The sequence below is a fragment of the Macaca mulatta genome, chromosome 11, assembly GCF_049350105.2.
Source record: "Macaca mulatta isolate MMU2019108-1 chromosome 11, T2T-MMU8v2.0, whole genome shotgun sequence".
NCBI lineage: Eukaryota > Metazoa > Chordata > Mammalia > Primates > Cercopithecidae > Macaca > Macaca mulatta.
The window spans coordinates 33,093,286-33,106,617 of NC_133416.1; the positions used below are offsets into that span (position 1 = coordinate 33,093,286).

General features: G+C 36.9%; 1 protein-coding gene across 50 annotated transcripts in view; it reads right to left on the reverse strand.

Annotated features, from left to right (window-relative positions):
• Nucleotides 1-468: 468 nt before the first annotated feature.
• The window catches only part of CAPRIN2 (caprin family member 2), a 45,883-nt gene continuing 33,019 nt past the window's right edge, over nt 469-13,332 (reverse strand). For 7 of the 50 annotated variants that reach the window (XM_077953814.1, XM_077953777.1, XM_015151377.3 and 4 more), the window contains 7 exons: nt 12,047-12,151; nt 10,327-10,473; nt 7,755-7,923; nt 6,195-6,377; nt 5,033-5,133; nt 2,486-2,549; nt 469-1,433 (listed from right to left, as the gene is read on the reverse strand). In XM_077953814.1, the coding sequence (XP_077809940.1) occupies nt 1,363-1,433; nt 2,486-2,549; nt 5,033-5,133; nt 6,195-6,377; nt 7,755-7,923; nt 10,327-10,473; nt 12,047-12,151 (840 nt within the window). In that variant the 3' untranslated portion in view covers nt 469-1,362. Of the gene's footprint in view, nt 1,434-2,485; nt 2,550-2,661; nt 2,706-5,032; nt 5,134-6,194; nt 6,381-7,754; nt 7,924-10,326; nt 10,474-12,046; nt 12,152-13,332 lie in introns of all 50 variants that reach the window. The other 43 variants (XM_077953804.1, XM_015151368.3, XM_015151364.3 and 40 more) reach the window with 14 other exon arrangements.

Below are 13,332 nucleotides of genomic sequence, written 5' to 3' on the forward strand. Positions count from 1 at the left end.
TGGCAAAATCAGGACTCTGAAACACAGCATTGCCTGACCACAGAGCCTCTGCTTTTTAATGTCTTAGCATTTTGCCTGCTCAAATTAAATTGAGAATCCACTAGAAACTGTAAGTCTTATTGATGGTGGGCCAGTAGTATTTCCTGTGTATCTCCTACTGTATATTACTACACATGTAGTAGCTACCAAAAGATAGCTAACTAAAGGAAACCCACGCCCTACTGCAAAATAGAATAGCTTCAAGAAGAATGCATGATTTGGCCCATGGAAAACAGATCAAATGTTTTGATGAATGGCATGTATAATATCAGAGAAAAGTAACCCTGGAAGGAACTGTTATATATGTCTTATTTTAAAATAATAGGAGCCCATGAAGAAATAACCATTCAAGAGTTATCAGTGATGAATATTAAAAAGCAGATATTTTACCTCTCAACTAAATGTTTAATCAAACAGGAACACTGAAGGTGCATGTAACTTTTTTATTGAGGCACAACAAGGCATTGTAACTTGCCTGGACTTGAGGCAGTCAGTTTAGTAAGCTGAACGTTAATACAGTTAAGGATTAAGTGCAAACAATATACATTCACAGCTTGACTAGCGAGGCTACATCACAATTTATAAAGTGCCAGATTAGTGCTAATTGTCATTCAGCTTGATTTTTCACCTTAGGAAGGAAAACAAAAAAGTAAGGACCTCCTCCTTCCTCTAGGAACAAAAACATTTTCCTAAACCAACCAGTCATGAAGGCAAGGACTACTTTTCCTTCAATCCCACTAATTAGAACATCATCCTTTTACTGTCAATACTGTACTGACTTTCAATCTTGATAAAGAAGATAGCCTGAAAACGTAGAATATTTCCAGCTACTTCCATAAATTGCTCCCCTGTGCAGACGTAACCATATCTGGTCTCCCTGGAACAGCTGAAGAATTGCATGATTGCTAGCAGTTTCATGGTCTGGAGCACCATCATTGGCATAGGCTGATACCAAGACCTCTTCATTCTTCATGAGGTTGACATACAGTGGCACATTCACTGCCAGCTTTAGCATGTGAAAAATGAAAACATAAGTGCCATTCACTGGGCAATTAAATCTACCAAGCTGAAGATCAAAAGTTTCTCCTAAGTTGTTCAGAAGAAGATCAAACACAATAGGTTGGTCTAAAGTTCCAGGGGCCAGATTAGAGGTTCTGGCTGCTGAGAAGGCAACTCGCATCTGCTGAGGCAGGGGGTAGACGTGTACTGGCAGTATGGTGGCTGCTGGATTTGTCACTGGCACATCCACAGGGGTCATGCTACGGGAGTCGCCTTGTCCAGAGTCACCACTGTTAAAGGTTTCGTTGTCTCTTTCTGGGCTGCTCACCTGAGAAGAATCACTCCACCCTGCTGTTTTATTAGCAACAGTGAGTTTCTCATAATGAAGCAGTTAGCTTTGAACACAATATTTAACATTAGTCGGCTACTGAAACAGACAAAGATACATTTTACAGTAAATTCCAAAACAAAAGCAATATATAGCTAGATTATACTTTTCTAGATTTTTCTGGCAATAGGTTTTTACAATACTCTTCTAACGCCAGAAAGCTCCAAGATAATCTTGTCTAATTGATCCTTTTTAAAGATTAAGAAAATGTAGCCCCCAAAAGGCTAGATAACTTAGCAAAGTCTAAAACTCAGGTCTGAACACTTTTTACTTCATCTTCCTCCCATAATTCTTAATTTCTCAGAGATCATTCTACAAAGCAGCTAATGTAGAAGGTCTCAAGAAAATGGAGACTACATAAAAGAACCAATTTTTAGAACTACTAGCTACTAGCCATTCAGAGATAGACTGATATGAAACTAAGTCCCATGATGAATGCTTGGTTTTTTTTGTTTCCAAGTCATACACTTTTAATGTTTTCAGTGCCATACAAAAAAACTGCTCAGACTAAGGCAAAGGAAACTGAATACTCGCTATTTTTTTCAGAAGGAAAACATTGCTTTTCTGACAAAGTTACTCTTCGATGATTTTTTTTCTCCCTTATACAAACTTTCAATAGTTCCTTCACATTTTAAAAAGTGTTATAAGTATGCTGCTTTTGTTTCAAGTCACTGTGTCTTAATTGTTGCTTATTTGAATCTATTAATGCAGTGACATTAAAGTAGAAGTACCCATTATTACAAAAACCACCATCCTGAATCATCATATGAAAAATATTTGAAATCAGCATAGTGAATATATAAGATTAAATATGCTCTAGTGTCAAGTAGATTTTTAAAAAACACCCACCCTTTTAATTCAATTTGCAATTGGTTTCCATAGCCTATCTGAGTAGTCTAATATCTCCCTTAGTACTTTAGTACTACATTCAAGCAATTGAAAACCTCAACAAGACAAATGCTAAAAAGCAATGCGCTTTGGGAAGAACTTGGTAGAGGATGCAGAAAGAACTAGAGACATGTTTTGGGTAAAAAAAACTATTCAGCTAATTACTCTTACCTCTCGAATTTGCTCGTGGACCACCAGATGTCCCTCCTCGCTTATAACACTGCTGGAAATTATCCTAAAGTGAACATATAATATTTATCTTGGCATTAAAAATGCAGGACTACAATTGGTTATTACACAGGACTACTGGCTGGCAAATCTGTAATATTGTCCCTTTAGTTCTTTACCTGGCCTTCCCCAGCAACCAAAGAGGCTCAGATGTTTCCAAACACTAAGAAAAACAAAGCAAGGGCAACAGTGGCATTACTTGCTTCATCTGTTAATTAATCTGACCAATTAGATCTGTTAATACACGAAAAACAATAAAGCACTTGGAGAACACTATGTAAAAGATACAATGCTGAGTAATGAGATAAAGTTTTACATGTGGCATGGTCCTCTGTCCCTCATCTCAGTATAAAAGGACATCATAAAGCAAGAACACAGATTTTTCTCAACCTTGCTCTATTTATACACCAAACTGGGAAGACTAATACCAACTATGTTGGGATTTGGGAATTTTTTTTAAAGAAACTGATAAAAAAGTATATTGTATAAATATATTTAGTGCCTAGAAATATAATCCAATATATTAAGAAAAAATGTTCCAGGGACAGTACTTCAAACAAACTCAAGTATGAAGGAAGCCAAACTTCATACAACTCATGAAAAGAATAATTAGTGGTGTAATTATTATATGCAATAAAAAATTGAAACAGGACAAGAAGGTATACAATAAAAATAATAAAGCCTCTTACTCCATACTCCCTGTCCCCTCTCTGCAATAGCAACTAGCATTATCAATTTCTTGTTCCTCAGGAAGAAATGTAAAAGAGCACACAAAATACTGTAATAGTGGTATTAAGAAGAGACCGTTCTTTTACTTAAGTCTATATTAATCAACATCCTCCCCTCACATACATTCCATGAGGATCACGTAATAACATCTAGTATTTGTATGACTGATATACACACCTGGCTCTGTAGTGCTAAGCACTTAGGTGCTTTAGTTCATTTAATTCTCAGAATATCTCATGGAGAAAACCTCACTACCCCTCAGTGTTAGATGAAAAACTAACAGATGAGGAACTAGAGCTCAAAAAGTTTCACTAACATATCTAAGGTCACGTGGCAAAAGAAGTGATAAATGAGGGGTCAGACCCAAGGCATTTAGATTCCAAGGTGTTTTTCACTCTTTTTTTTTTGAGATGGAGTCTCGCTCTTCTTGCTCAGGGTGGAGTGCAATGGCGCTATCTCTGCTTACTACAACCCCTACCTCCCAGGTTCAAGCAATTCTCCTGCCTCAGCCTCTCAAGTAGCTGGGATTACAGGTGTGCACCACCACGTCCGGCTAATTTTGTATTTTTAGTAGAGAGGGGGTTTCACCATGTTGGTCAGGCTGGTCTCAAACTCCTGACCTCAAGTGATCCACCCGCCTCGGCTTCCCAAAGTGCTGGGATTACAGGCGTGAGTCACCACGCCCGGCCTTCACCCTTTTCAATACTGCCTCTGTGTGGACATCCATCCTACCCCATGTAACTGTAAACTCCAAGGATAGGTATTTTATATATTACCAACAGAACTCAGTATGATACCATACACATACTCAAAGGCTTGTAAAACTTCAAAACTGAATATGCTGATGTATTATAGATTCAAATCTGTAAGTTCTCAAGGTTTGTTAAAGTGGAATTTCTAACATACTCTTATGAGTCTTTTATTATATGTAGTAAAGAAAATATGCTGGGTTCTTCAAATAAGAATAAACAACAACAAAAATCTTGGCCGGGTGCGGTGGCTCAAGCCTGTAATCCCAGCACTTTGGGAGGCCGAGACGGGCGGATCACGAGGTCAGGAGATCGAGACCATCCTGGCTAACACGGTGAAACCCCGTCTCTACTAAAAAAAATACAAAAAACTAGCCGGGCGAGGTGGCGGGCGCCTGTAGTCCCAGCTACTCGGGAGGCTGAGGCAGGAGAATGGCGTGAACCCAGGAGGCGGAGCTTGCAGTGAGCTGAGATCCGGCCACTGCACTCCAGCCTGGGCGACAGAGCGAGACTCCGTCTCAAAAAAAAAAAAAAAAAAAAAAAAAAAAAAAAAAAAAATCTTACGAAAAAGGGCTTTGCTACATTTGCTATTTAGGCAAGTTAAGTCAAAGGCAATGTAGTAAAGTTAAAATCATGGGCTCTGGAATAAGAAAGTCACGTTCTAATCTTAGTTTACCATTTCCTTGATGAGTGACCTTAGATAAGTTATTTAACCTCTGAACCAGTTTCTCCTGTAAGGTGGAAGAGCAAATGAGTTAATGCAAACAACATGATTAATAATGTCCTTAACACCTTCTAAGTTCCACATAAACAAGCAGTTATCTATCATTTATCTTTCTTGAGTAATTGGAAAAAGCTTCCAACTCAACTCTTCTCCACAGGACTTACAAGTAGTTTTAAAACTAAGAGTGCACTTTTAGAAAACAAATTATGACTCTGCTATATACTTCAATCACCAGCTTAACATCAACAACTGTACCATTATTCAACTATGACAACTATTCTTACTTACCCTTTGGGAATAAGGTGATCCAGAATACTCTCTAGCTTGGAACTGCAGCTGGCTATAATTTCCATTGGAAATTGAAGGAAGTCCTCTGTAAGTATCAAAACCTAATAAATAAACACACTTACATAAGATTATGTACAAAATCATTAAACTTTTAAACAGTCTAATTCTATATTGCTTTAAAAGTTAAATTGATTGTATTACGCCACCATTAGAATTATGCCCTCTTTAAGCAAACTCTAATAATATTGCTTCCACAGTAAAACATACATTTATAGAACAATGATGTCTTCAAATAAGCCAGGTTTATAAATTTACTACTGCTAAAATGCCGGTTGGGGTTGGGAAAGCGTGGTGGTAGGGCAGTTAGCTACTCAGGGCCTCTGTCAAGGGTTATTTTCTTGTTGTTTGCTTTTTAATAGGCAGTGCCTCGCTCTGTTATTCAGGCTGGAGCACAGTAGTGAGATCACAGCTCACCGTAACCTCTTGGACTCAAGCATTCTTTCCAGTTGAGCCTCCCAAGTAGCTGGGACTAAAGTGCACATCACCATGCCCAGCTAATTTTTAAAAATTCTTTGTAGAGACGGGGTCTCACTATGTTGCCCAGGCTGGTCGCAAACTCCTGGCCTCAATGATCCTCCTACCTCAGCATCCCAAAGTCATGGGATGACAGGCGTGAGCCACTGCACCCAGCCTGTCTAGAGTATTTTGTTAGTAATAAGTAGTGACTAGGATACTTGGAACCATAACAAAAATTTAAGAGAATACCATTATTATAGTCTCAAATTCTATATTCTTTGTGACATAATCTAACAAATAACTAGATAATGGGCATTTTGTAAATATGATACACTTTTAGCAGAATTAAGTCAACAAAAGAAAAACATCACTCAAATATGAAAATTCATCCTCTGTAAAACAATACGGTGAAACCTTCCACTTCAGTAAGTCACAAAATCAATCTGCTTTTCATACAGAAAATTAGTTCCTCTGTTATGGAGAATAGGTATATTAAAAATACTTTATTATTCACAAACAGGAAATTCTCTACTACATTATAAATGACAAAAGGTTAGGTAAAAGCAAGGTTAGGTAAAAATGGTTTGAGTCAAGTAAACACACAGACAAAATAATTCAGTATAATTAAATTTTATTCAGGGCATACCTTTATAACCACCAGGGGACCGATAGGAATTGGTTATTAATCTCCCACCACGAGTACATCCTCTAACAGATCCCCGGCTATTGACAAATGGCTGAGTAGGTCTGGGAAATACATTCGTCTGTGCTGGGTAAAAGGCAAGGCTACCATTGCTTACTTGAATAGTTCCATCAGGATGATAATTTGCTGCTTAAGAAAAACGGTTTTGGAGTCCAAGAGTTAAATGGTAATAATCTTTATACTTAAAAGCCAGTATATATCAAAATCATTAATACAATTTGCTCCCTTTAAAAACAAATAGGAGATATATATTCATGTATACAGTTCATCTACATGATTCAAATACATAATTCATATATAATGGAATATTATTCAGCCTAAAAAAGGAAGAAAATTTTGACCCATGCTACAACACGAATGAACCCTTAAGACATGCCAACTAAAATAAGCTAGTTTCAAAAGCACAAATATTGTATACCACTTATATGAGGTACCTAGAGCAGTCATTTTCAGAATCAGAAAGTAGAATGGTGGTTGCCAGGGGCTGGGGGGAGAGGAGGAGGAGGAGTTAGTATTAAATGATTACAAAGTTTCAGTTGGGGGAAGATGAAAAGTTCTGGAGGTGGACAGTGGTAATAATTACACAACAATTTGGTTGTACTTAATGCCACAGAATATCTATATAGTTAAAAATGATTAAAATGGTAATTTTTATGTTATGTATATTTTATGACAATTTTTAAAAAGCAGGCTAAATACTCCAGATGAGGGAGTAAAAGAAAATGGATTCTAATTAATACTGTATCTGAGAAGGCACATGACAAAAATATCATTTACGTAAGTCACCTGCCCTGTCTTTTAACAGTAGAGGGGAGAATAGAATTGGGTCATCTGTGCCTAGGTCCCAGAATTTATATTACTACCTCTTCATCACTTGATTAGCCAAGTACTCAGAATGCTCAATTCATTTGCTCCGACTTCAGTTAAAAAACTCAATAGGGATCTGAAATACCAGTATGAAAAATCTACAAGTGCTTCTTAAATTTAAACTAAGAAATGAGTACAAAGTTACCTATTCATGATTTAGAACAGCATGAAAGATCAAAATAGCCTCCCATCTCTAAGCAAACTGTACAATGAGCATACTAAGTCATATCTTCACAGTCTTCAATCTTTTGTTATAAGATAAAAAGAAAAGGACAGATAACCATTTGTGTTAAAAGGGTTAACAGAATGGTTTCAAAACCTTCATATAAGCAGCCAGATAGTGCCCATCTACCTCAATCACTGTCTGTGGTAATCAAAGCAAATAGATTTGAAAATACAAACCCACTTCAAGGTTAAATCAGTCTTCTAAGTTCTATCTCTACAAAAATTAAAATAGGTAAACACAACACAGGAAAGGGCATTAGGTTTTTCTCAACACTGGAGGAACATGTGAAGAAATAATGCTTACTAGTCAGGAAAATACTTCTAAAGTGTCACTACAGACTTGCTAGACTTGCTTTCCATTCAATTGGCGGTCCATCTAAGTCTTCCAAATATCATATGCAAAGATCTTACCAGTCTCTTGAGAATGGACAGTTTGTTCTACATGTATAGATGGCAGTTGGCACTGGGGTGGTGTTTGTGTACTTGCTGTGGTAAAACTTTGATTGTAGCCAGATGAATAAGAGGATTCTTTTATTTCTTGTTCTTTCCGTGGAGGCAGAGGTGCATTAACATTAAATACCTTAAAAGACAAGGACACGCTGAGTCATTTGGGAATTTTCAAAGAAAATTCTTAAGGGTGGTATCCAGAAAAATCGTACATTCAAAAACTTCTATTTTGCAGGCAAAGGACTTGAATAGACATCTCTCCAAAGAAGATAAATGGTAAATAAGCACATGAAAACATGCTCATCATCATTAGGGAAATATAAATCCAAACCATAATGCAATACAAATTTATACCCATTAGGAGTATACCCATTAGGCTATTATCAAAAGGACAGAAAATAAGTGTTGGCAAGGATGCAGAGGAACTGGAACCCTCATGCATTGCCAGTGGGAATGCAAAATGGCACAGCCACCCTGTGGAAAACAGTATGCTGCCTCCTCAAAAAGTATAGAATTAACATATGATCCACTAATTCCATCTCTAGGTATATACCCCAAATAATTGAAAGCAGGACTCAAACAGGTATTTATACACCTATGTTCATAGCAGCATTATTCAGAATAGTCAAAAGGTACAAACAACTCAACTTCCCAACAGATGAATGAATAAGCGAAATGAAGTACATACATAAAATGGATTATTCAGCCATATAAAAATGAAATTCTGATACACTCTATAACGTGAATGAACTCTGAAAACATTCTGCAAAGTGCAGTAAGCCAGATACAAGAGCAAAAATGTTGTAGGATACCACTTATATGAGGTAGAATAGGTAAATTCATAGAAACAAAGTAGAATAGAGATTAGCAGAGCTGTGGAGGGGGTTACAAATAGAAGTTATTGTTTAATGGATACTGAGTTTCTGTTTGGAATAATGACAAAGTTCTAAAAGTAGTGATGATGACTGCACATTATGAATGTACTATTATAATACCACTGAATTGTATACTTTAAAAAGGTTAAAATGGTAAATTCTGTTACACATATTTTACCACAGTAAAAAACACAACAAAAAAACACTCCTACTTGATTCCTGACAGAATTTACACCTAAGAGCAAAAGTTAATCTTCCTGCTACTATGCTATCATAATAATGCTTCCTGAGAATAAAGGCTATAAGGGAAAGGGGTCTTTTTTCAAAAACTAAAGATGAATGAAATATTTCACCGTTTACTGAATCTTTACCATGTGGCAAGCAATGATCTGTCCTTCTATGACTCTCTAGCTCCCTGATTCTGCTCCATTTTTCCTTACATCACACAGCACCTGATATACAGGTATCTGCCTCCCCAGCCCTCCTACCTCCATAATAAAATGTTAAGTTTCCTGAGCATATTTTACTTTTTTTCACTGCTACAACCTCAGTGATTAAGAACAGTGCCTGGTTTTGTAACTATTCTTTAATCAATAAATGAGTAAGAACCAATGTGTACTGGGTAGGATTCAAACAGGCAGATAAAACAGATTGGCATGAGCAAAAGGTATTGTGACAAGAATATATAAGGCAAGCCCAGGGGACCAGTGTGGCAGGTATACCAGACTTGAAAAGGTACTGAGTATCAGAGGACTAAATTTCATTCTGTAATGGAACACTGCTTGCTTTTAATTAGACAAAAGAAAAGGTAAAACCAATGTGGCTATACTGTGCAGGATGAACTGACAGGAAAAGAGTGAAAGCAAGAAAACTATTCTGTCTAGAAATAAGATATTCTAAGTGATAAGGTGAGTGAATTCAACTGTCTGGACTCACCAGCCAATCTCCCCGGGTGATGCCTGCTTTCCATGCTACTCCACTGGCCCCACTACCACCACCAAAGTGCTTGGAGTGGGACACTAACCACCAACAGGAAGGGTACTTACTGGCTCACTAAGGCTTTTTTCCCCCCGAAGAACTGTTTTAGACTAGTCTGTGTTTAGAGAATAAACATACCAAACTAGCTGTAATATTATTTAAAAAAAAAAAAGCCCTAACTACAATTTGTAGAAAAATACATAATTCAAAACACCACACAAATCTGAACAAATCTCCAAAAACCATCTTGAGATCAGGATAAAATAAAATGAAAGTTTTAGCAATGACAGAACACCCAAGTATGTGTCCAGTATTTCAGGTTACTGATGTTAGGGAATAACACTAGTACTGATATTAGTAATGGTTAGTATTATTAAGCTGTTGCTAGAAATTCTGTTTCTCACCCACACATTGTGTTTGTTTAATATGGGTCCTCGACTTTGCCTGCTACTAATTCTGAAAGAGGGAATAATGTTCTGATAAAACACCCATTTAAAATTCTAGAGCCTGCGGATTTCCTACTCTTCTACCACAACAGTATTGCCATTGGCCAAATATAATTCTACGAACTCAAATTTTACAAAAGGCAAACTTTTCACATAGTACCCAATAATTATGTAAGAGAAACAATGGCTTTTAACAGGAATAATGAACTGTAATCATCATTCATGTTTCATACTCACTGTCTGCATGGCTTGAAAGGGTGCTGTGTTAATGGTTACTGAACTACTACTTGCTGGAGGTGACTGCAGGCCCTGTTCAGAGCCCTTTGCCATGGGAGGATTTGGAGAAGCTAGTGAAGACGGTTGCTTGCCTGGGGGAATTGCTGCCTGGGGAGGAGAAATGCAGCATCAGCCAATCACCTGCCATATAACAAGCAGTTAACTTACTCTAAAACCCAAACTGGCATAAGTCAGCAAGTTCTTTAGGATGACATTTGGACACAGGAATGCAAAAGAATAGCTTTTGCTTACAACTTCAAATCTCAGTTGCTGAGGATGCATACCAGTATTTGCTTTGCACAGCTTGCTGACTAAGTGAAAGAGTCTTACCAATAATCAGTCTAACAGATGAGGGGCTGAACTTTTTTTATGCACCTCATTCTTTTCAAACCCTGAAATGGTAATTTCCGGTTAAGAACCTAGTATTATTCAAAATGTATACATCAGAATTGGATTTCAGAAAAAACTTGGGTTAGTTGTTTAGTGTTAATTTTTCTCTAAAGACTTATTAGTGGGTTTCTAAGTCAGCTACCTAAAACAGAAAACAACTCTGATCCGATTTAAGTAATCCTTACCTAAGGAAGCCACAAGTTCTTGACATAACAGATTATAAATCCAAAGGCTTAAAAAAATACCAAAAACCAATCTCAACTAGACTGTGAGGCAGACAGCTATGAGTTACTTGGTAACAATCACTTCTTCCTCTTCTTAAAATGAGGAATGAGTTAATTTAAATTCAGATCAAGTCTCAGCACCATAAAAACTAAGGATTATCTATATTTTCTTATATTCTATAATGAATACATATTCTTATATAATAGTTAACAAAAAAATACCTGATAGTTGCTAAATTACCACTCAAAATTCATCCTACTATGTCCATCTTAAGAATTTACTCAAACTTAGTAAAAACTGTAACTTAGAATTGAAATTGAAAGCACAAACATAATACCGTTAAAATGCCTTTTTTTTTTTTTGAGACAGAGTCTCACTTTGTCACCCAGGCTAAAGTGCAGTGGCACACAATCTCTGCAAACTCCGCCTCCCAGGTTCAAGCAATTCTCCAGCCTCAGCCTTCTGAGTACCTGGGACTAGAAGCACACGCCACCGTGCACAGCTAATTTTTGTATTTTTAGGAGCGACGGGGCTTCACCATGTTGGCCAGGCTGGTCTTGAACTCCTGACCTCAAGTGATCCACCTGCCTTGGCCTCCCAAAGCGCTGGGATTGCAGGCATGAGCCACTGCACCTGACCCAAAATATTTTTGACAAAGTTAGCCAAAATAAGATTGTAACTCATTCCAACTCAGTAAGTGCTAATATTAAAAATATAAAGTTATTGAGCTTTCAGTTATACAAATAAGAAACTTTTCTCCTAAAAGTCCTCCAGTGTAAATATAGTGAGAAACTTGACTTAATGCTACCTACACTTTTCATTTTTTTAGATTAAAAATTGACATTTATTGCACTAGATAAGGCAATACCATATTAAATCTATTTATATGGCAAAGCCACAATGAAGTTACCTGTATAAGTTCTAAGATCACAATATCTATAGAAAGCAATACATTAATAAAGTATAAATGGTACATCATTCAACTAATCATGCCTGTAATTCATAAGATAAACTGGTTCTGCTATTCTTTCAGACACAAAAGAAATTAAGACAATTGGTCTTTTACCTCAGGAGTCTCTGAGGTCATAAACTCTGTTTCAGATCCAGAAGAAGCCTGATCGGTAGTAACCAAGCAAGCATTTGAGCTACAAGTAACTGGAGTAGAAGTAGCCTAGACACAGGAAAATACAAAATATTGTAAAAGGCACATTTTGTTAACTTTATATTTCTTGGGCCCTGGCCTTCCTAATATGTTACTCTTACTGAACAGGCACATGTGTCAAGAAGCACTCTACTAAACACTTTACACATGTTAATATATTTAATCCTAATGATAATCTGTGAGGTAGGTACTATTCTCATTTTATTGGCAATGAAGCAGTGACAAAGAAAGGTTAAGAAATTTGCCCAAGATCATACTACAATTAAGTGGCAGAGCTGAGATTCAAACACAAGCAGCCTGCTACACTGCCTTTCCAGGCCTGGTCACCAAAACTACACATCTCATCCCATTTTCACTGATTCTTGGCCCTGCAGTAGATAGCATCCATGGGAAGGTGAGCTCTGGGCATATTTAACACTGTAGGCACAGCTCTGCCAGAGATCATAGTAACTATGCTTTCATGCTAAGTGCTATCAGCATCCTAAAGAGGCAGGCTAAAGTATAAATAGAATAAGCTCTACATAAATTAGAATGGCACCAAAAATGCCAGTGAAAAATCAAAGCTGATAGCATATGTAAAATAAAAATTGGGAGACAGTACATTAGGAACAAAAGTTGTGACAACTGTAACCAACAGAAAATGAAAAGAGTGGCTAGGAAAGAATTCTATCACACAACAAGTATTCAAAAATAGCAGAGAGACACTCATAAAAATCTGGCAAGAGCAAGGTCTAAAGTTTCAGTGAATCCACTCCTTTTATCTAAATGCTTCCATGTGGTTCTGAGGACCCCAAGTAATAAAATAGGTGAACTGGAAACTAATGAAGGGTAACAAAACAGAGAAATTATGTTTCAGTGACCTTCTTGAAGGAGGCATTATGATATGTTGCTTTTTAGGAAGGAGACTGGGGATTAAGTTTCAAGATCTTATGGAAAAAAATATTGGAAATCCTTTAGAACATCTTATATTACCCAAATAAATAGGCATAACTTAGATCTGGCCAAAATATTAGAACCATTATGAGATTAGAGTGTTTCTAAAACTAGGTCTTTCTTCTGCTCTGTCATTAAAGTAATGAGACAAGTGCCCAAGAAAAGTAGAACTGGCTGTTGTGGGGAAATAACTAACTCTGTTGCTAAGGGAAGATTCACAGATGCTAAGTTAAGGCATCTTAGGCCACTTGATAGTT